Source organism: Parasteatoda tepidariorum, chromosome 7 (assembly GCF_043381705.1).
Source record: "Parasteatoda tepidariorum isolate YZ-2023 chromosome 7, CAS_Ptep_4.0, whole genome shotgun sequence".
Taxonomy (NCBI): Eukaryota; Metazoa; Arthropoda; class Arachnida; order Araneae; family Theridiidae; genus Parasteatoda; species Parasteatoda tepidariorum.
Genome location: NC_092210.1, coordinates 12440366 through 12463146, shown reverse-complemented (window position 1 = coordinate 12463146; position 22781 = coordinate 12440366). Strand labels below are relative to the sequence as shown.

At 30.8% G+C, this 22781-nt stretch overlaps 1 protein-coding gene across 14 annotated transcripts in view; it reads left to right on the top strand.

The window, feature by feature from the left end:
* Nucleotides 1-22781, top strand: part of LOC107445501 (transducin-like enhancer protein 4) — a 164754-nt gene that overhangs the window by 56142 nt on the left and 85831 nt on the right. For all 14 annotated transcript variants that reach the window (XM_043042565.2, XM_043042564.2, XM_043042563.2 and 11 more), the window contains exons 2-3: nucleotides 18226-18326; nucleotides 21999-22062. In XM_043042565.2, coding sequence (XP_042898499.1) covers nucleotides 18226-18326; nucleotides 21999-22062 — 165 coding nt within the window. The remainder of the gene's footprint in view (nucleotides 1-18225; nucleotides 18327-21998; nucleotides 22063-22781) is intronic.

Here is a 22781-nt window from a genome sequence, read left to right as displayed (position 1 = left end):
TCTTTAAAATATATTGACGTGTATTAAAATTTTGTTTTACACGGGATCTATTGCGAATTGGTCATTGATTACTGTCATGCAGCAAGTTAAAATAAGATTTTTTTTTCTTCGATAAAGTTTCTTTGATAAAAGGGGTAGTTTTATAACATGATAATTTAAAATATAATTTTAAACAATGCTTTTTACAATGAAATCTCTCTACTATCATTCTCCCTGAGGTATTGTTTTAATTATTCAAATTTTATTACTTGTTTTATTGCTTTAAAAAAAAAACCCAAACGAAGATTAGAGACTGATTTCGTAAAAATGACAATGAGCTATTCAGGAAGCGGTAACTATTTTCGATGCCAGCACAAACAAAAAGATTTTTCCACCCCCTCCTCTTTTATTTCAATCGGAATGCATTACCATAAATTTGCATTATTTCATAATTCCGCGTCGGAAATTGTCTTTTGTGGAAAATCGCACTTTTGTAATGAAGCGTAATTAAAGCTCCACGGATATTAATCTATTTCGCAAATGGCGAACTTACGCAACAAAAGGTTTCGGAAACAGTGGCTCATTAGTAAAACATCATGCGCTTGAAGATTCGAAGGGGAAAAAAAAAAGAAGCTTCATATGTAATGTATGCCCATTAAGTTACAAGATGGTCGCCGAAATTCCACAAATAGGAACTGTTGGCTTAAATGGAATTGGAAGTGCTGTTCCTGGGAAACTGCATCCTGTCATTCTTTGGATTCAGATACAAATTAAAAGGGCTGGAGTTCATAGATATTTCTTATCTTTTTGAGCGAAGAGGAAGTAACTGATAGAAGGCGTAATCTTCTTTGAACAAGACTACACTAGTTGACAATATTTGTTAGGCTGATTAAATTTGTATTGTTTAACGGTGGATTTGATTTTCTTTACAAATTTTGCTTGGTATGTTGGGTTCGAACTTTTTTTTCTCTCCATATTTAGCTTTAATTATCTGCAATTTACTTAAAATTGTTGATAGAATATTTTAGATACAAGGAAACACGATAAGTTAATGTATCTTGATTATAAAATAGTAAATCTTTAAAATCAACTTTTTCTTAATGAGTTGATCATGTGTGTTAAGGAACTATTCCTTCATTTTAGTTCGAAGTTTTCTATGTATTTTCTCTCAATTTTAAGTTGGGTTTCAAGTAATTAAATTTCTGCATTTTATATGCAAGTTATTTTTAAATGCTGCTTTTAATATATATTTTTAAAATCGTTAAAATTTAATTACTCCGAAAACGAAATTACTTTCGAACACGAGATATTAATACCTATCGTTCTAAAGTCCACTTGATTATTTCATATAGTTCGCCGCCCCTTATCCAATCAATATCTAATACTTATCATTTGTTGGAAGAGTGTTAATTTGACCTCTATAATAGGGCCCCAAATTGAAAACGATATATATACATAAATGGCCTCTTTTTAAGTTGACCATCATTTCTTCATTTGGGCTTCTTGCATAAGTCTCATATTCATCAGTCTATATTCACCAGCTCACTATTTATTATAAGCGATTGCGATTATAAAAAGTGGCGATTGGAAAAGTGTAGCGATTTTAAAAAGTGGTTAAAGGTGCTTATTTTCGATTTTTGTTTTTAAAAAGCCCTTGAAAGTGCTTTTTTTCATTGAGTTTTTTAAAAAGTGCTTAATTTTCCCTTTTTCAAAATGAGATTTTTCCTTTACCATGTTAATTTTCGCTACGTATTATGCAAAAAGACGCAGTTCACATTGTTCTATTCAACGTTTTCACATGTAATTCAGCCCCAATCTATTTTCGGCGTATTGTCAGTCCGTAGCGTATGAAAACGCCATTCGTTTTACTTGATTCTAAATCTCATGATTTTTGACAATTGTCAAAAACAATGCCAAATGGTTTTATTTGTTTTTTCTTTTTTTCTTTGGACTTGGCTGTTAAAACAAGATAAAACTGTCAATTGTCAAAAACTTCCCAACTCTGCCTAATTATGAAATTTTTTTAAAGTGCTTAAAAATATTTTTTGAGTGCTTGAAAAGTGCTTATTTTTTTGTTGAATAATTTAGCTACGCAACCTGTTACATAGTTTATATCGTATCCAATCTAAATCAAACGCTTGTCATTTGTTAGAGGGGCTGGTTCTGCTATAATCGTCGTTATTAGGAAATCTTCTCAGTCCACTGTCATTGAGTACCTTTAACTTATTGCTCAATTCCATCTCAACCCTCTTTATCGCCGGGGGGTAATTGAAAAGGCGGATAATCAGAAGATTTTGATGCTTCATTTGCATGAACCTTCCGGTACCATTCTATTCTCACCTAAATCGATATTCAACTTCGTTTCCGATGGGGGTAACCTAATTAACTGCTGCCACCCATCTGTACTCTCCTTTTAAAATCCCTCCCCACTTCTCTTGTAGAACGCTTGTCACCTCTTTACTCCATATTAGTTTGCCTCCACTGTTTTGTAGGTGTATGTTTCAAATTATCTTCCTGGTAATGTTTCCTGTTTGAATTTCTCACTTTTGCTGCTACTGAATCAGAATTATGCATATCATATACTTTTCGGATTATCGTTATTTTAGGCAGTTCAATTACAAACCTTAAAGCAATGAGCCAACAATACATTTTTTATCGTACTTGGTAGCAGTCAGACGTAGAAAGAAAGGAAAATAAGGCATATTAACCCATTGGTGCGATTGATCGTTTTTTTAGGGACAGGGTAGTTACTATTTTTTAAAAAGTTGCTGCTAAGTCAACAAAATATCTGCTTCGTTCAAGCGTAAAGGTGCTCTTATTTCATCAAAGCGATACTTTCGCATTGCAATAAGATCCCTAGCACCAAAATAACTTGGATCCTTATTGGGCCAATATTCATGAATCTTGGCTCAGTAAGGGTTAAAAAGGCCGTTATTTTCCGATATTGACACTAAATAGAATTTTTTGATTCACTCGATATTTTACAGCCGCCTTGCAGCCGATATCGGTCCTATATAGAATTGTCAGATTTCATCTGATATTTTATATCCATTATTTAGCCAATATAGGTTCTAAGTTGGCCAATGTAGGTCATTCTAGGACCTATCTTACACAAATTGTTGGAAACTAATAATTAATCTATTTAGGAAAAATTTGTGTTCGATAATGAACTCTTCACAAGAAAAGTCATTGTTAAAACGAACCTTTCACTAAATATTTTATCGTAAAATCGATCCCTCACAAAATTTTTTGCCTTAAAAACTGAGTCAATGACGTCTTCACTATCATGATTTCAAAAATGCGATTCTTTAAGAAACATATTTTTGAAGCAGAAACTTCACAAATTCACCAAACTATGGAAAAAAGAACATCAATCAACGATAATTTTACTTTCACAAAACTGAGTATATTTTTCAGAACAACTCTTACACTAAAAGTCTGCTAGCTTTTGTAATTTTGCACAAAAACAGATACAAATTTTTTTCCCTCAAAATTATGAGAAGTGTTTTCACAATTTTATTAGAAATGGGACTTTTCACAACAAATCTGGTATAACCCGTAAAAAGTTGTTTTTCTTCTAATGTTTGTTGGGTAATGTTACGAATATTTCCTTGTCTTTTTAAGCTGCATTAAAAATCATATGGGTACAAATAGATTAAAAGATCATACTTATCTTCTTACTCCATGATAAAAGCTAATTTTTTTTCTTCCCCTCTCTATTTTATTGTGATGTATATAATTTTGTCATATGTAAAAAAGTAATGAAAGTTTACATATCATGCACTTTAAAAAAAAAAAAATGACATGTAGATGTTTTTTATTTCTATTTGACCCCTAGGGTGTTGAGAAAGTGTCCCCAGCGCCCTTGCGTGATTGCTGTCGCCCGAACGTGATCTACCACCCGAGCCGCTAAGTGGATACTACGATTTTTTCTTTTCCTAAAAGGTTGTTGTCCGTCACTTCTAACGCATTGGGGAATTTTTTATTACTAAATGAAACGTGCAAACAGCCTTTATCTCATTGAATGTATCTGCCTCCCCCATTTTTGCAATTTTTTTTCTTCTGTTCATATACTTGCCTCCCTTTTTACTTAATAGCCCCGGTTTCGTGACGGTTTGAATTCATTTCGTTTTTTATACTTCCCCTTCACCTTCCCTTCAGAACTCTAAACAATGGGCGTGCAACGGTGTACGCCGCACGAAGACACGACGGATGTTATTTTGGTTTGCCTAATTTTGCCTGGCTTAGAGCTCACTACATCCAAATCACTGTCATTAGCGCTCGAGAAAAGTGATCCGTATGAAAAGTTTTCTTTCTTATTTTCTGTTTTTGAATTCTAAGTCGTGGTTAATTGCGTCAAGGTGGTTTTTTTCTTTTACCCCTATATTTTTGTTGCTTTATGATTTAAATGTTGCTTTATTTTTATATGCGTTAAGGCGCACCTTTTTAAAACACGCATAGCTTTTAAATCGTTATGTTTAACAATATCCAGTTATGGTACAAAATTTGGCCAAGGAGATTCTAGTGTATGAAATCACCGAATTGCTTACGATTTGTCTCACGTATTTTTACAAATTTTAGTTAGTTTATTTTCTTTCACTTAAAAGGTCATGAGCAAAGTTAGCTGTCAAAATAATATCCTAAATTTATCTAGTTGCAAACCCTTAAAAATTCAAAGTTTGTGCGAAATATTTTTTTTTCAGTAATAGTGGAAGTGGTAGCGGCTTATTCGATTAAAAAAAATTACGCAAACTTCTGCTATAAAGCACCTTAATCTTGAGTTGTAAAGCAACATAGAATCTTACTATTTTTATAAACTCTGGAAGATCGCCAGAGTAAGATTGTTTTAATAGTATATTTTGGTTATTATTTGCTTTATAAAGTACCATAATATTGTGCTGTAAAACACCATAAAAACATTTTTTAAAATCACTGGAAAATCGTCTAGAGAAGCTTATGAATGATAAACTGGCCGTTGTGTAGATTTGCAGATCGGTTCCTTTGGTGGTCTATATACGGCTGATATACACAATACAATGTAATACACGTGTTTGTGGATTCGTGGTATTTTAACTAGCTTGTGTTTATATCAGAAATTAGCAATTTCTTAAAATTTGCCCTTTGTAACAATTGACGGGATTTCCAATATAAGTTATCAAATTTATTTTTGGAGTTATTTATTAGCTTGTGGTTGTTATAGTTGCGTGACCTTTTTGAAATAACCAAATAGTATTTGAATATTTGTTATGCTATTATAAATAATTCCATATATTCAGTGGAAACCGGTTATAATTTTTTTTTTCTTTCTCATTCAGGCCGGAGTTCAAACTACTTATAGCATGTACTAATCCTTTTCCTACTGCTCCGTTTGTGTTTGAAAGTTAGCAAATACTTATTACCATCCTTGATTTCAAAGGCAATGGCAATTAAGATAAGCTGCCAAGGGTGGAGGGGGGCAACAATTCTCTAACCCGCCTCTTTATGGGATGGTAAATGATCTATCTCTAATCTTGCTGTGGCCATTGAAATAAAGAAGCATTTTAAGCGTTTTCGGCCCAGAATAAGGTGGAACCACAATCATCCTTGATGAGAACCTATTCTCGCAGCTGTTACAAAACAACCTTAGCGAGTAATGATAAAAAATAAAGAAGAAAAATACCTCGACTTTTTCTTGTAATCATACCGGGGGCACACCTTCTTTCACCTGTAGATGACGAACCAGTCACGAATTGTAAAAGTTCTCTTGAAAATGGGATTAGTGGTTTAGCACTTGGGATGATTACGAGGACCGCCAAACCTGTTTGCTTGTCTAATGCTCTTGAGTTCTCGGCTGGGTATTTAAGTGGAGTTTTTTTTTCTTCTCTTTCCCCTCTCAAATTGTGCGAATCATGCCATCTTAATTTTATTACTATACTTTCGCATTATATTCACTTCATGATTGTGGTTGAGTTTTGGATAATAGCTGACTGATTCCGTGTGTGGGATTTCAAGATTGGAATTCTTCGTTCTATATATTTGCCGCTATTTATGGCTTTATTTTTTTTCTTTTCTTCGTTGATTTGTTCACAACTGCTATAAATTTGCATGAAAAAGTTTCATGATGCATTAGACGTGACATTTATGTATTTTAATATAAATTGGTGGTTTAGAATTTAACGTTGGTTGTAGGTAACAGAGATAACATGGTCTGCGAGCGATAATCCAATATGTAATTAATATTCTAAAACATGATTACTGTATATGTTTAATTTTTCTACTAAGATAGTGGAGATATTTTATATTAATTCTTAAATGTGAAAAAAAATGGGTATTCTGAGATAATTACTGAAACAAACAGTTGTTTCAGCATTGCAATTTCAGACCAAGGTTAAGGTACATCATTATGTGAATTATTGGCTACCTCTCTCACTGAATGTGTATCAGTATTGGCATTTCAGACCAAGGAGTTTATCAGCATTGAAATTTCGGACCAATGTTAAGGTTCATCGTTATGTGAACTGTTTGGTTACTAGTTACCCTCTTTCTTATTGCAGGTTTGATTAAAGACCATTTGAACTAATTTAAAACTTTAGTCGTTTTTGTGCAAAACAAAAAAAAATTAATGTGGTTGTTGCTTAAATGTAAACTATGAAATAAAATCGTTTAGATATCTACTTAAATAAGAACCATAAAGTGAAAATGGTTTGAATTGCTGTTACTCACATAGCACTTAAAATTGGCAATAATGAAATAGAATTTTTTTCTCTTTCTAGATTTAAATATTATCTAAAATATTATCCTCATTAAAAATATCTCTGTGGCTTACTATCATTCAAATTTGTTTTAAGCTTTACTAAGGTTTATTATCATAAAATTGTTTAAAATTCAGAAATATCTTTTTCGCATAATAAATTTTTCTATGAAGCATTTGACTCGCTCGTAGACAAGAAGTCCTGGCGTGCTTACCAATTATTTAAAATCTGTAAGATGTTATGCACTTTAAGGACTGCTGTTGGTATTCATGGCTATTATCATTAAAGTATTGCTCTAAATTTGGCAATAGTTTGATTTCTTATAAATGACATCATGCAAAATCTCCAGTGAGGTAGTTAAGGAGCGTTTGTTTTCGCGATAATTTGTTTCAACTTAAACGAAGACATGCTTCTATTGACACTTTACTAAATTTGCCACTGATTGTAATTACGTATAGTTCTATAGGCTTAAAGTTTAAGATTGATATTGGTCTTTTGGCTCCTTTGTTCTGTTATAAATTACAATATTGCGTTGAATTTAATAATGGCTCGATTACATATTTTATTATGACTAAAATTCTAATGGAGATGTAACAATTTATTGTAAAAGCCATTGTTGATAAATAGAATTTAAATGAAATCTTGGTTATTTAGACATTTTCAAATCTGTAATTATTTTAACATAAAGACTCCATATAAATTATGTTCCACAATACAACAATGATATTAAATCAGGATATTGAAAAAATATTGTTAATGATTATAAAGCATGAAATTCAAGGACTAGGATGGCTTTTCTGACTCCTTATCTCCTAACATTACAATACTGTGGTGAATTTGATATTGGTCTGATGACTTGCCTTTGTAATTTTTTTAGAAGTGTTTTAAGTCACACTTACTTCTAAGATAATTTGTTTTAACTCAAACGATCACTTACTTTGACTAATCGGACCGCGGATTTTCACGACTTTGTGTAACATATCAAAATTTAATTACAACTATTTTAAAACGTGAAATTTCGAGGACTGATATGTCTTCCACTTCCTGGCTCTTAAGTTCTAGTTATAATATTTCAATATTTCGTTGAATTTTGTAATGGTCTTAATTATTTGGCACTGATTTCTCAGTACATGTTTAAATATTCCCACAAGTATATCTAATTGAACGACTTGAGTTAATGTAAATTTCTATGAACAATGCAATTACTTACATCACAATGAAATGATATAATGGCTTAATTTCTTTATGAAATTATAATCTTTAGTAGTGCTGTAACCCACACATCCTTCCCAGCAAACGATTTTCAAAGTACATTCCAATAATTCACATCAGAAAATCATGTTAATGTATCGGTGTCTCGGACAGAACAATGCAGTTATGGCTATCTCTCAAATTGGGGGTGTGTCTGGAACGTGAGGATCGGTTTTGATAATGGACATTGTTGTGGGTTTAATGTCCTTCTACCGCCCAACAGCCGAGAGGTAGGGGTACTCACGTTTTTGACCCTCTCTTAAATTGCGTCGCTTTTATATGGGCTATATCTTGACGAGTGCGAGAAGCGAACGGAAGTGAAGTAAGTATGTACCGCCCTCGCGTCATTATATTGTTCCCCAGAGTCAAAAAGCAACCAGGATTGACCGCTTGGTGATTGTATTTCACTCTTGGGAAGGGGGGGGGGAGATGGTGGAATTATCGCTTGCTAGACTGCTTAATTGGTATTCCTATGCAGTGCTTGTTCGTGGTTTTGTTTTGCTTTGTTTTTTATTTTCTTCATGCGATAAGAGGTGTGTTTCATTGAATTATCATTTGATGTTTTTATTTAGCTAATTTGTTTATTGCTTTGTTAACATGTAGGAGCGGTTCTTGCATGTTTGCAATTGTTGATAAGAAATGTATATTAGATTTGTTATAGGGAATGGTAAAAAAAATAGGCATGATTAATTAGGGGCGTGGGTTTGAAATTGAGGTGTAAAATTTATTATTTCGGTTTATTTTACAATGTAACAAGCATTGACCTTTTCATTTATAATTTAAATATAAAAATGCATTTTAAATAAAGGCTAAGCAATTTAGTATCATTTAATTAGTGTAAACATAGGCACTTTTTTTTATTACTAATTTATTTTGTCTTAACCCAATTTCTTACTTAGCTTGTTTACTTTTTTCACGTATTAACCCAATTACTTAGCTTGTTTAATTTTTTTAATGTATTTTGTTTTGAATAAAGCATTACCTTATACTTAATTGTGGTATTTTGTGTTGTTTTAATGCACGTTTATTGTAGATTTTTAGAGTAATGTTATTCACGCGGAACTTACATCAACAAGCATGGAATGACTTTATTATTCTTTGCGTTTCATTTATCACAATTAAACAAAAGCTAAGCAACAGTTAAAAGAAAAATCCTTATATCACATCTTGCTCTCTAGATATAATTTAAGCAATGACAAAATTGTCGAAGAAATATTTTCTGCTTTACGTTTCGCTAATTATTTGAGTGATGGTATTACTATTTTACTAATACTATCTTCAAATCATCTCTTCACTTCCCAAACAAATTTGCCATTCGTCGTTGTAATAGATCCGACTCCACGTTTTTGTTTGTCAAGCAGCATCTATACTAGAAGATGAGGTAAAGCGTGAAGCGGGACCATTTCAGTGCAGCGTGAAATCACATGGAAGTCCTCCAGTTTTGACATGCCACATTTGACCCTCGTTTTACGATTCTACATTCGTCGGTCTCGCTCTGTCGGATCGTAGACAAGCCCATTGATCGTAGAAGATTGGCGACCTTATATCATGTGAGCAACCAGCAGTTGAATAAATATGTCCGTTGCTGTCCCGATTGATTTCCTTTGGTAGTGGAGTTATTATGATGCAATGGTAGTTTTCATTAGGCGATGGTGCGTTGACTGTTGGCGACAAATTTGCTATACGCAATTTACTATAATGAATTGCTATTATTGCACTTTTTTTAAAATTGTTTATAACTTTCTTGTAGTGTAAAGAAAATATATAATTATTGTGTAATTAGGGTTCTGGTCTGAAGTAACTTAGTTTTAAATTGAGTCATTTCCTTTACCGAGTTTATTTACGAATGTTTTTTTTTTTTTTTTAAAGACTTGGTGCTTTATTTTTTAAAGACTTGGTGCTTTATTTTATTTATTTTTTTGTACGGATTATTTTCTACACAATTTGATTGCAGAGCGACGTGCATTTAAAATAGGGCTTATGTTCTGAAATCTAAAAAAATTCCTTTCCAATAATTAAAGATATGAAGTAAATTTTCATTCCTTATTTGTACATTTTAAATTCATTTTTTTCTTCATTATTATTCTTTGTGCTGTTAATGATAAAAAAAGTTCTATTTTTAAAGCACAAATTTTAATTTATAAATTAGAACTTTTTTATTCTGCCATTGGTCTCGAAATTGTGGAGATTTGACCTTCGTGAGTAAACTGACCAGCCCCGCTACGGGCTGTTCCGGCGATATTTTATCTAAACTGTATCATATTATACTACATCGAGTACGAAGAGAGGTTTCTAATAAGTGCGTTTTTATTAATGTGATTCGAATGTTATGTACATAGTCTATATATTTATTAGAAGATTTTCCATTAATTTTTTATATGTTAGTTCATTGGGAAGTATGGCGGTCAGCGTGCCCGGCATATATTTCTTAACAATTCATAATATATTTCTATATATTTCATAATATATTCAAAAATATATTTTTTAACAATTCATAAATATTATTCTTTCCCTAGTCATTGATTTTTATGAATCTGAGAGCATGTCAAGGGGTCATTTTGAAAGAATAGGGGGGATCGTAGCTAAAATAACTCCATTCTACAGTAATTACGAATTCAGAAAGTGATTAAATTTTTCACAAGTTCACAAAAATGGGACTTTACTTTTTCACAAAAGATCTAAAAAAGTAAACATGGTTATTTTTTAATGAATGTGAAAATAAAATAAAACTTCTTAGGGGGAAAAAAAGGTCAAATTGCCTTATTAAAGAACAAAAAAAATTAAGAATTTGAAAACGAGCGAGTAGAAGCGTGAAAAATAAAGGCTTATCGAGGCACAATTGTGTTCGGTTAATACGTTGTTGCTGATAAAAATTTTTTGATTTTTCTTTTCTCGTTTAATATTTTTAAATTTAATTTTTGATGAAAGCTACTCATTCAGTGGGGTAATAATAGACCATGTTGATTTACATTGCTTCATATTAACGTGTAAAAAGCAGTTTACCATTTGATGCGTTTTAAACCTTAAGGCCGTGTAAAATGTACTTCCCTTCAATATAGCGTGCAATTTATCCGTATTTTGCTGAAGTCTGACAAAATATTTATTTAGTTGTATTTTAAAAATGACAAATAATAAAAAAGTTTTATAAATAGTAAACAAATAAAAACTTTAATGTTTGTCAAGTGCTCTGTGTAAGTTTTCAATTCATTTCCCTCTAAGTTAATGGATTATATCACGCGGGTATGTTCTTTAATAAATTACATTAATAAATGCCCAGTTTATTTTTTATTTATTTTTTTATTCCAACCTCCCTTTTCGTTCCACTTGATTACTTGGTGATGTATTGTTTATTTATATTGCAACTTAGTTGCGTTTTATGCCCCAATAACGTTTTTGAGTTGCATGTTTAGTGAATTAAGTTGTAAGTGCAAAATGTTTTGTTATTAGCTTTGCTTTCAAAGGTATATGTGTGAGATGTATTATGATATTTGAGTTCTTAGTAAGTTTATTCTAAATAAGCTAAAATATTTTTTTATCGATTCTATTAATGAAGCCTCTGTCAAAAAAAAAAATCTTATGTTGTAATTTTTCCTCAGAAGTATCGAATGTTTAAGTATCGAATATTTCTGAATTGTAATTTTTTTTTCTTTTCTTGTGTATTTTTCTTTTACTTGTAGTGGTTGCAATTGGTAATTTTTTTTGAATAAAATTTAAATTTATTTTGGTTTTTTTTCTCGATGCGCAGTGAGTTCATAAATTTTAAAAAAAAAATTATAATGAAGGAAATAAGAATTTTAAAATCGATTTGAAAGCAAAGAATGTTATTTGTGAAAGACCCAATAATATCGTCTAGATAAAAAAAAAAGGAATAAAATAAAAAATAAAAGTAGCTACTTACCTTTATTATGTGGGAATGAATCAATTGTTTTTTAAAATTGGCTAGTTTTTGATTTTTTTTGACGATTTGTGCTACTATTAAATAGTATATTGGAGGGGGCATCTTACTGTAATATATAATAAAAGTGCGTATTAAAAATGTACATATTAAATACATGTATAACTAATACTTTTAGAAAATGTGTAAATATTACACCTGATTTTTAGTAAAAGCAAGGCCCACTTATGGTAATTTAAATTTCTTTGTAAAATTCTCAGTGTCGAATTAATGGAGGGAAAAAAAAGGTCACTTTAAAAATGAACATTTTACAAAACTTTTTTGTTGAAAAAGTTAATGAAGTTTTTGATTCAGAATTTTAAAAGTAACTCACTGAAGGGCTTGGTTCCCCATCTCTGAAACAGGCAAATTTTTTTCACATTTTAAAATTTTATAAAATTATGCGTAGTTTTTTTTTTTCACTATTTCACAAAAATGGATATTTTGCTAAAAGTTTGTACAGACTACTGGCTTAAAATTTTTCATAAAACCAGAGCCATTTAATTCACAAAGTTATGAAAAATTAAGTAGCCTTTTCTATATTTCTTAAAAAATAAATCTTTCACAAAAAGTGTTTGACAATCTTTGGCTTTATTATAATAGCAACTAAAAACCACCAAATTGGAAACATCTTAATAAACACGCTAAATTTATAATTCTTTTTAATCCTTCCACAAAAATTAATTTTCTTTTTTTTTTTCTTTTTCAGTTTCCGCAGATTTTAAGCCATCTTCGCGGAAATAATAGAGCGGTTTAAACAAAGCGAAAACACCGCCAAATGTTAAAAAAAAAGAAGTAAAAATTCGCCAACAAAAGCGAGAGTGTTTTAAGCGGAAGAGAGTTTCAGCCAGAAATTAAAATAACAACGATAGAAAAAAAAGTGTTTTAAGTGAGGTAGCGCTTAAATAAATGGTTTTCAAGCTGTCTTTTCTTTCATACGTATCATCAGACGCAAGTGCGAAAACCTTTTTAACCCTTTTTTCTGAAAAAGAGAAAGAGGTTTATGTGCACCTTTAACTTGTTTAACAAAAGACTGCGCTTAATTAACTTAATTGCATAATGGGTTAATGTAATGGAAAATAAAGTCTCGTACTACTGTCGGTCGTTTAATTTTGATTCGAAAAATCGGAAACATGTTTTTTTTTTCACCCTCTGCTTATCGTTTGTTTATTGACATTTTTTTTTAAAGTGTGTTTTTATTTGCGGGAAAAGTTTTTCTTGTTTTCGTCATAATATTTTTTTTAGTATTCAATTTGGTGAAGTGGAATTCGCTTGTAAAGTTGACTAAAGATTATCGTATTTTGAGGAAAATTTTATTGAAAAAAAAAAGTTAACGGCATTTTTCATTTTTCTTGCCAAGTTTAATATTTTTTGAAATAAAACATCTCATGTTTAACTACAATTAAATTTCACAAGCTCTGTTTTTTAAAGTGTAACATTTTCTCCCCTGAATAATTTTTGAAATAGAAAAGGGAAAAAAAGGCCTCTGGTTGTCTTTTGATTAAATTTCTTTCCATTCTTCCTAAATTTATTGCAATTTATTCTAAATTTATTACTTCACGCATGCTTTTTTTTTTTCCTAATATATTACCTAAAAATAACAATCGTATCCACCCAGTTTTTCGAACAGATACAAATTTTGTACCGTTAACATTTAAGTACAAGATGAAAAGAAAAGAGAAAAATCCAAACATCGAATATGTAAGTAATCATGCGTGTTGTGATCGAAACATTTTTTGATTGAATACCCGGATTCCACTAAAGGTTATTATATAAATTATAAATAAATAATGAATGAAAAATAATAAATAAGTAAATAAATTATAAATAAAATATAATAAAAAATAATAATAATAAAAAATAATGACATGTTCCTATTAATGTTTTAAAAAGGAAATAAATTATTCAACAAAAAAAAAAAAAAAAAANAAAAAACAAAAAAAAAAAAAAAAAAGAAGAGAACTTGAAAGCATGTAGCTAATACCGAATATCTGAAAGGTAAACATTCAATTATATGCAAGTAACAGTAGGTACTTACTCAAGAAGTATCGGGAATTGCGTTTTTGTTTACATATTTTATTTTCATAAAAGTTTCATCCTATTCGACTATTTAAATTTCGTATTAAAAGTTTGTTATTTGCATTTGGCAATTTAAAATAACGAACACATGGCTATTAAAATTAAACCTGATGGCATAAATATATTAAAAAGGTGAGAAAAAGTTACTGCATGAACAAATGAGCCAAAGTTAAATTCACGAGATTTCTTTTTTTTTTCCTTCTTTTTTTTTCAAACACTTATTGCTCCAAAAATCATTCCTGATCAAAAGTAAATTTATCAATGAAACTAAACAAATCGCATGATACAACCTAAGGAATTTGTAATAAGCTCAGCCAATGAATATCTTACATTTATATCGATTCTGAGAGCATTTTTATTTTTGTAACGAGTTGTGTTTTTTGAGAACTTTTAGCGAATAATAAATTTACACAGTATTTTTTATTTGTTTACATAGTTAATTTTTAAATTTTTACCTTGGTATTTTAAAATCTTCATCAATTACAATATTGGTCATTAATTGTATGTTGTCTTCTAATGTCCCTGTGGATATGATAAATCTAAATAATATAATCAAACACCGATGGAAAAAATAATTGTGATAGATTGCTTGAAGGACCTAATCATCTTATTAGTTGATTGACGATTTATCAAACCGATGATTGGTTTTTAATTCTGCGGTTAATATGGTATCAATTTTTTTATTAGTTTATCTTTGCTGTCTGAAGTATTCTTTCAGTTTCTTACTCTCTTAAAGAATTGTTACTAATTCGTATTTACTTAAAGTATTTTCCCCCTTGACAAATTGTTTCCCCCTTCACAAATTGTGAAATATTTAAAAGATATTTTGATAATATACTGAAGTGCTTGTTTTGGATGAAGGATTAAAGCTGTGCTTTCTCTTTCACTTGCCGTACGGAGCGCTGCTTGGTTCAGTTTGTTAAGGCATCGTTCACCGCGTTAGATAGCTGGGGGTAGTGAGTTCGATTCAGACTGCCGATAAAACAACCGGAGTGTATACACAGCAAGGCGCACTTTAAATCAGACGTGGCTGAAAGTCCTCTCGTTAGTTGGTCCCGCAGTGGACTGATAGCAAAGACACGGTTCCCAGTAGAACACTGAAATCAAGCGTCACTGTCTGCGATCAGTTAGCGGGTTGGTGAACACTTTGATCAATCTGCGTAGAGACTGAGGGTGCACGGTATCGTTCCTCGTTACACTGTTCTACCGTAAAGTGTTCGACTTCGCGTCTCATAGGTCGTCTGGTTAAGCAGGGAGCCATCCTCTCTACAGAGGATCAAAATTGCGATGGCATGTCTTTGGATCATCTTCGGGAATGTTTGCCAGACCGTCGCCAAAAGCCCGTTGTGCAGCTCTAGTGCGACGTAAATAAAGTATCTACCTCTCCTTGGTTGTGGTGTGGAATTTTGAAACAGGACAGGGGTAATAGTTAAGTCGCTGTCCACGTCGTCTGACCAAGGTCAAAATTACGTGGCATTCCTATCATAGCGTTTAAAGTTAGTCCTGAAAAATGACGCTAGGTCCTTGGTCATGGTTAGTGGTGTGTGGAATGCCGTACGAGTTAGGAACAATAAAGCTGTTTCTGTCTCTTGAACCACATTAATTCATTATTCTTAAAAAATTAGTAGCACGTTTCACAGTCATTTTATCGGTTATAGTAAGAGTAATTACAAATATCTATTTAGAACTGTTATTCTTACGTTAAAAATATATAAGTTTTGCTATTCAAGTATATTAAATGTATTTTTCAAATGTATTTTTAAATATATTTTTAATTACAATAAATGTATTTTTAAATATATTATATTAGTTATAATATATTTTTTAACGTATTGCTGTCGTATTTTGTACATTTTTTTTTCTTCAACTTATGATAGCCGCGCAACGATTTCAGTATGTTTTCAACATTTATTTTCACCTTCTTTATGCAAACATCAATAAATATTTTTCTGCACACAATATTGACGTCTAATGTCTTACAACTTTTATTTAGAATGTTAACAGCCGCAACAGAACTGTTAAAAATAACTTTATGTCCAAAGAATAACAACGGCACACGCGAGCCCTTTTTAAATTGATTTTTCCTTACAAACATACACTTAACATGAAAATTTTAACCAAACTTGTTTCCTTAATGAATCAGTAACGAAATTATTCGAAAGAGAGAAATAATTGCACCGCTTTCTCATTCCTTTTGAAATTCTGTAGAATCACTTAACTTCCACTCTTTTATTTCGCATTAAAAAAATAAACAGAAAATGTACTTTATAGAAAGGAACGCCAGTTCCTAAAATTAGGAACCACTAATTATCCTGAACTTCGGTGAAAAGGTTTTCGAAGAATGAAGAACCAGGCACTACAAATTTTCCAAATTTTCGTCAAAACGTCTAGCACGGAAAGAAAAGGATAGTGATAATTACTGAGAACTCTCCAACTTTCGTTACGTTAGAGTTTTCTCTAACGATATTTGAAGTGCCATCCACCCCCTCTCTTAATTTTATCCTTCCACCCCCCACTTAACCACAGGGCGATCCCTCGAAAGAGTACTCGAGAGATAGAGACGCCCCTGCACACATATATCCTTGATCAAAATATTCTGGTGTTTTAATTTGATGATGCATTTTATTTTCTTACACTGTTCGTCCCCCCTTTTTGAGTATGGGGGGTGTTCATAACCTACTTAGGGGGAAGTAGTAGTCAATAGGGCGAGTACTCATTTGCGGCGCCCCTAATAACCCTCATTAAATAATGTGTCTCCCTTCCATTAAAGGGTGAAGAGCGGGGCGGAGATGGAACGTTTTTAAAAATTTTCTCTTCGACAACCCTTTTCCACCTCGCCACAATGGGCCGAAGGAGTTGTTAATTACAAAAGAGAGGGTCTCCGATATTAAAACGGCGCCCCATTAAATTGCCCGAGACATTAATTAGCCCGGGCAGTTGTTGGATCGGGGGTGGGGGGTGGTCGATCAATGGCTTGGGCGGAAACAAGGTGCTTGCGGTTACAGGAGCAGCCTCTCGACGCCTCATTTGCCGGGATTTTAAAGCCATTATTTTACAGCTTTTCGAGTAGGTTTTCGGAATATTAATAGGGCGGCAAAATAAGTATGCTGATATTTTTTTTTTTAGATCGCCGAGCCACTCCAAATCCTTCTCTTAACATTTATTTTAATTTCTCGTGTAACCATTTCACCGTTGTGATGAGGGTGTTTTTTGATAGCTTTGTTTGTCAATTTATTTCCCGTAATTGTCGTGTAAAAACGGCAGAGAGTGATTTACTACAGCTATTGGGCCTTCTTTCAAGTGTGGCTTTAATGTGGGGGTAGTGTAGCGTGAAAATATTGAATTAAAATCCGCAGCATTGTCAGCGCTTATAAATTAGGTTTTTTTTTTATGTTCGTTTTTAAAGTGATTAATGAAACAATTTAAAAAGGCTGTGGACATATTGCTACAATTTGCTTGAAAAGTTTAACTGAAATTAATTCTCTTAACTTTACAAGTGTAAAAAGATTATTCTTTTAATAATTTTTGGAATATATTTTTATAAGTCTGTGATTTTTATATCTTTGATAAATTGATATATTTTTATTTCTAATGTAACCACCGTATTATTCCATAGTTACTAGGGCGATTTCAAAAACAAGGTTTCTTATTTTATTGAAGATAAAAACAGATACCTTTTAATTTTAATATTAACATTATGAAAAATGTATTTTTTATAAATTATCTTTTTGAATGCTAAACACTATTATTAAATTTTTCTACAATATTGCCGAAATAGGCCTAAGTTTGTTTTAGGTGTTTGTAGATCATGTCCTACCATCTCCCTGCCTTGTACGATAGCGTGGACTCTTATTTTCAGTTCTATACAAGGCGTAATCGATCTCCATTCGTCGGATAACAAACTGTTCCTGTCCTGCAGCAGCAGCATCTCACACATAATAATCAAAACTTAGCTTTTATGACTTTAATGAGATGAAAGGATAAGGTCGGGACATATCTGAAAGCTAGTATGACATGGACATAGTTTTATAGCATCTACAAAAATTGCATCAGTTAATTTGGCAGTTATGTGGGTTAATGTTTAACTTTGAAAATGATTCAAATAATATTTGAAATAAACGGACTAAAATTTTGTCTTAATTTATGGATTCTCCTTTCTTTTTAATTAACCGGTAGATATGTTTAATTACAAAATAGAGAATAATTTCTTTTCTTTTAATTAATTTTCTAATAATTTTTTTTTCTTTTCAGGGCCCACCTCCTCAGGGTGGCCAGCCATTTAAATTTACTGTAGCTGAATCTTGTGATAGAATAAAACAGGAGTTTGACTTCCTACAAACACAATATCATAGGTAAGTACATTATATTTTCTGTACAAAAATTATACACAACATCATTTTATTATTGTTCATTCTTTTGAACAATTATAAAAATAACAATAAAAGAAATAACACATTTTAAAGTAATAAAATGAAATCCTGACTCGCATTTTAGGAAAAATGTAGGTCCTGTATGGCCATTCACGAAATATTTTAAAGTGAATTAAAGTAACCTTCACAATTAGGTGAATAATCCCAAGAAAAACTGACTTGGGAAGATATTACTTGATCATAAACTTCGCTTCAAAAATATATAAATATGAAAAAACAGTATATTTATTTTATATTTATAAGTGAATGAAGTTAGTAATTTCCTTCACAATAGTTTTCATTTTAGAAACTATATTAATGTTTACAAATTTATGCTAGTAATAGGTGTATACTGTTTGTTTTTTTCTGCTTAAAAGTCAGTGCAAAATAGATTATATCTTATTTTATTCCATTATTATTACTACTCATTCCAAAAGAAAAGAAAAATAAACAAATAAATTTAAAAAAAAGTTTCTATGTCCTGGCTATCACCAATATGGGATGGTTATTATAAATTATGTATATATTGTTATCAGGGTTGGCAGGTTTTTGACATGTGACAGTTTTTGACAGTTTAAACCATGGTTTAAACCGTCACGTCAAAAACCTCACTGTCAAAAATGTCGAAAATGTCAAAAACCTATATTCATATGTGAAATTTAATTAATACATAAAATTTATATATTTTTTATAAAGGATAGTGTTTCTAAATATGTTCTAGAAAAAATAAATTTAAAATTTTGAAGAAACACTTATATTTTGAATAGTAACCAAAATCTTGTACTTTTGAAAACTCACATCTTTTGTAATATTATGTATTCATTTTCATGTGTTATTGAAAATCTGCAGTGATATTATTAAGAAATTTATTTATAACCAAATTTAGTGTATAGTATAGATTATACTAAAAATTAGACATTTTTAAAGATAAACATTAGCAGTTTTGTACATTAGACATCTTTTAAAGAAAAATCTTTTTAATATTCTTTTAAATCTTCTTAATAATCTTTTTAACATAAGACAATACAAATTTAAGTGCTTTCTGTTAAATACACAGAGTAGTTAGTGTCGATTTACAGTATATTCAGCCTATTCATTTACTATGCTGAAAATTTAGTTTATCCAAATACTTGTGAATTTCATTTTGCTGAATACTATATACATAGTTTTGTTGAATATCTAAATATTCAGCTGTTGAATAATTACTTCTTGCTTTCAAGATATGCATTATTTGTATTCTTAATACAAGTGGGGGAAAAAAATTAAGAGGTAAAAATTGTTTTAAAATGATAAGTGTAATAATTATAAATAAATATAATAAACAATATGAATTATATTTATCATTATTCACAAATATAACTACTTTTAAATTCAAATTAACATACTGGATAATAAAGATATTCGGTATAACATTAAAATTTTTTTTCATACACTTGTATCAAGTTTGTATTTATACAACATAACTTGTAAGTTCCTTATAAATATTAGTTATATGTTCCTTATATGTCAAAAATGCATAGTAATAAACTTTTAATTTTCTTAAGTATCAAAAAAAAAAATTTTTTTTTTCAAAATATAAATATTTAAAAAATTTTTGTGCAAAATTTTTCTGCACATGCATTTGAATATAAATTTCTGAGATTTTAAATCTGTTATTTTACCTTAATTTTAATTAAAAAATATTTTAAAACCTGCTGATTACCTATAGTATAATTAAATTTCAATATAATGCATGGCAACTGTTGGTAGTTTTGAAGTTTATATATTTTTTTGGCAAACTTTAGTTTTTGACATTTTTGACGGGTTTTTGACGGTTTAAACCAGTATTATACCCTTGTCATGTCAAAAACCACTTTTTGACGTCAAAAACCCAACCCTGATTGTTATCAATACTAAATAGTTTTATTTTAATCATTTCGATCTTGATTTTTAATTATAACATTTTATGTATCAAATATTTTTTTTAATCTAATTTAAATTTAAGAATAGGAAATTGGTATAAAGTTTTCGAGTATTCGAGTAAATTAGAATTCGAATTCCAGTAAATTGGTATAAAGTTGAGTGACGTACTTTGTGTGAGCGTGTTTTTTTTTTAATTTTAATTTTACATTGTTTGGTATCATTTTGTATTTACGATTTATGAGATATCTACGATTTTATATTTACAATTTATGATTTTGTATTACAATCTATTCGAAAACAAATAATTTTCGAGATTTTTTACAAAATTAAAAACAGAGTTTACTATTATTGATTGAAAAAATCAGGACTCTTGTTAAAAGAACCAAATTTAATGCTAATTTTAAATTCATAAAATTACGAATAATGTTTCTCCCTTTCTTAAAACAAGTTTTTTTTTATTTAGTTTTTAATTTTATTTATTTTAGGGCTAATGTAAAATCTAAATTTTATTTGTTATCTGTGGTCCGATTTAAAATCTAAATTTTATTTGTTTTCTTAGTGTGAAATCTTATTTTTATTTATTATTACAAAAGTAAATTTTATTCCTACTTACTGTATCACCTTTTTTTAATACACGATATATATGAGTGGCCTATTTATACATATTTCATTTTCATGGCCGTCTTTCACAGTCTTATGGGAGAAAAATGCAATCATTTTTCTATTGAGAAACTTACAATAGTAAAAGTAGATGGAAAAGAAATAAGAAGAGAGCCTTAGTTTCTCTCAATCAAAGAAGAGCGATGCAGAGGAGAAAAGAAAACAACGCGCCATCTCTTCTTCGGTCACGTGTGACCGCTCTCTTTTTCATATGCCGTTGTTTTTGTTCATCTCTTTTCTGTTTTCACGGTAAATTGCTTTTTGCGAAAATCTTTCGCGTTGCCAATCCGTAAAACGCAAACGCTGCGATGCGTGCGTTTTTAGACCACCTCCCCTACGCACCCGATCTATCTTCGCTGTCTACATTATTTGGAAGTTAGGCCAACCGTATCTAGTTTCTCTGTTTTATGAGAAAGGAGAGAATTTTTACTGGTGTTATTATGTTTGCTTTCCTTCTATGTCTCCTTTGCTCCTCATTGGACGTGCTCCGACGCTCACGTGACCTTGCATGATTTCGCGCGTTTCTCCTTTTTTATTTATTGCTTAATTTTTTTTTTTTTTCAATAACCGCTATAGTTCTCTTGGAAAGTTGTCTATTTGTTTTATCCCTTAATTGTCGTTCTGGTTAAACCTTTCTGTGTGATGACAAATAATTGTTTTCCTAATGCTATTTAGTAGTTTTTTCAAAGTTATTGGTTTTTAAAAAAATTATCCTGTGTATATCGTTATTGAAAATTTTTTTTGATCATGATCACCGGATTTTTGTGACAAAAATTTCATAATAATCCGTGACGTAACATCATTACCTCCTGCAATCATTATTACTTTCTTCAAATGAGTGTAGTTTAAAAACCCTACTTTACTCTGCTAAACCCAATGACTTCGGATGTGCTACGCTAATGTGCTAAGCACAGGAGTAATAATATCTCTCAAACGAGCTTAATAGTGCAAAAGCTAACTCGCAAGTGGTCTTAAAGTGCTTTATTTAATATTACTGTGCTAAGCACAGAATTAATTTATTCTGGTATGATAATTAAGTCTTTTTTTTTTCAGTTTAAAATTAGAGTGTGAAAAATTAGCAACTGAAAAAACAGAGATGCAAAGGCATTATGTAATGGTAAGATTTTAATTTTCATAATCATTATACACAAATAAATATCTGTATTGTCAATTTGTATCTGTATACTGGTGTTTGGTGGTTTGCTCTTAATATATAATTATAGTTTTTTATTAAAAATTGAGTAATTTTTGCTTACGCACTAGGGTTAAAAAAATATTTCAATGAGGAAAAATTAAAACATTCCATAGAAATCTAACAAATCAGTATTTATGTTAAAGGTTAATTTAAAATTAGTTTATTTTTCTGTATGAAACTGAAATTGGCCTTAATAATTTCTATTTGATAGATAAACAGGTCAAACTAGTTTTGATGCTTTTAATTCTGCCTTATTTTCCCTGATTAAACTAAACTCAGTGACGTGACAGCCCATAGAGGGCTAAAGCCTACTGTGCCCATCTCAATTTTCTTAACTTTGGGCTCCCGGATGCGAGAGCAGATGTTTGGGTTGGGTGGTCAGCCGAACGCGAAACCCCCAATCAAGCCTGCTTGATACTCATTTTATCGACCCACTGAAGGGATAAAAGGCTGAGTCAACCTTGCCAGGCCGGAGGATCGAACCAAGGACCTGTGGCACGAGAGCACGAAGCGCTACCACACAATGATTATTCTTAACTTTATTCTCCGGATTTCGATAATGCAACAATTAAAATTTGATTTGCAGAAAAGTTGACAAAGATCCTAAAAGAGTGACTTTCACAAAACGTCTAGTTATTTAC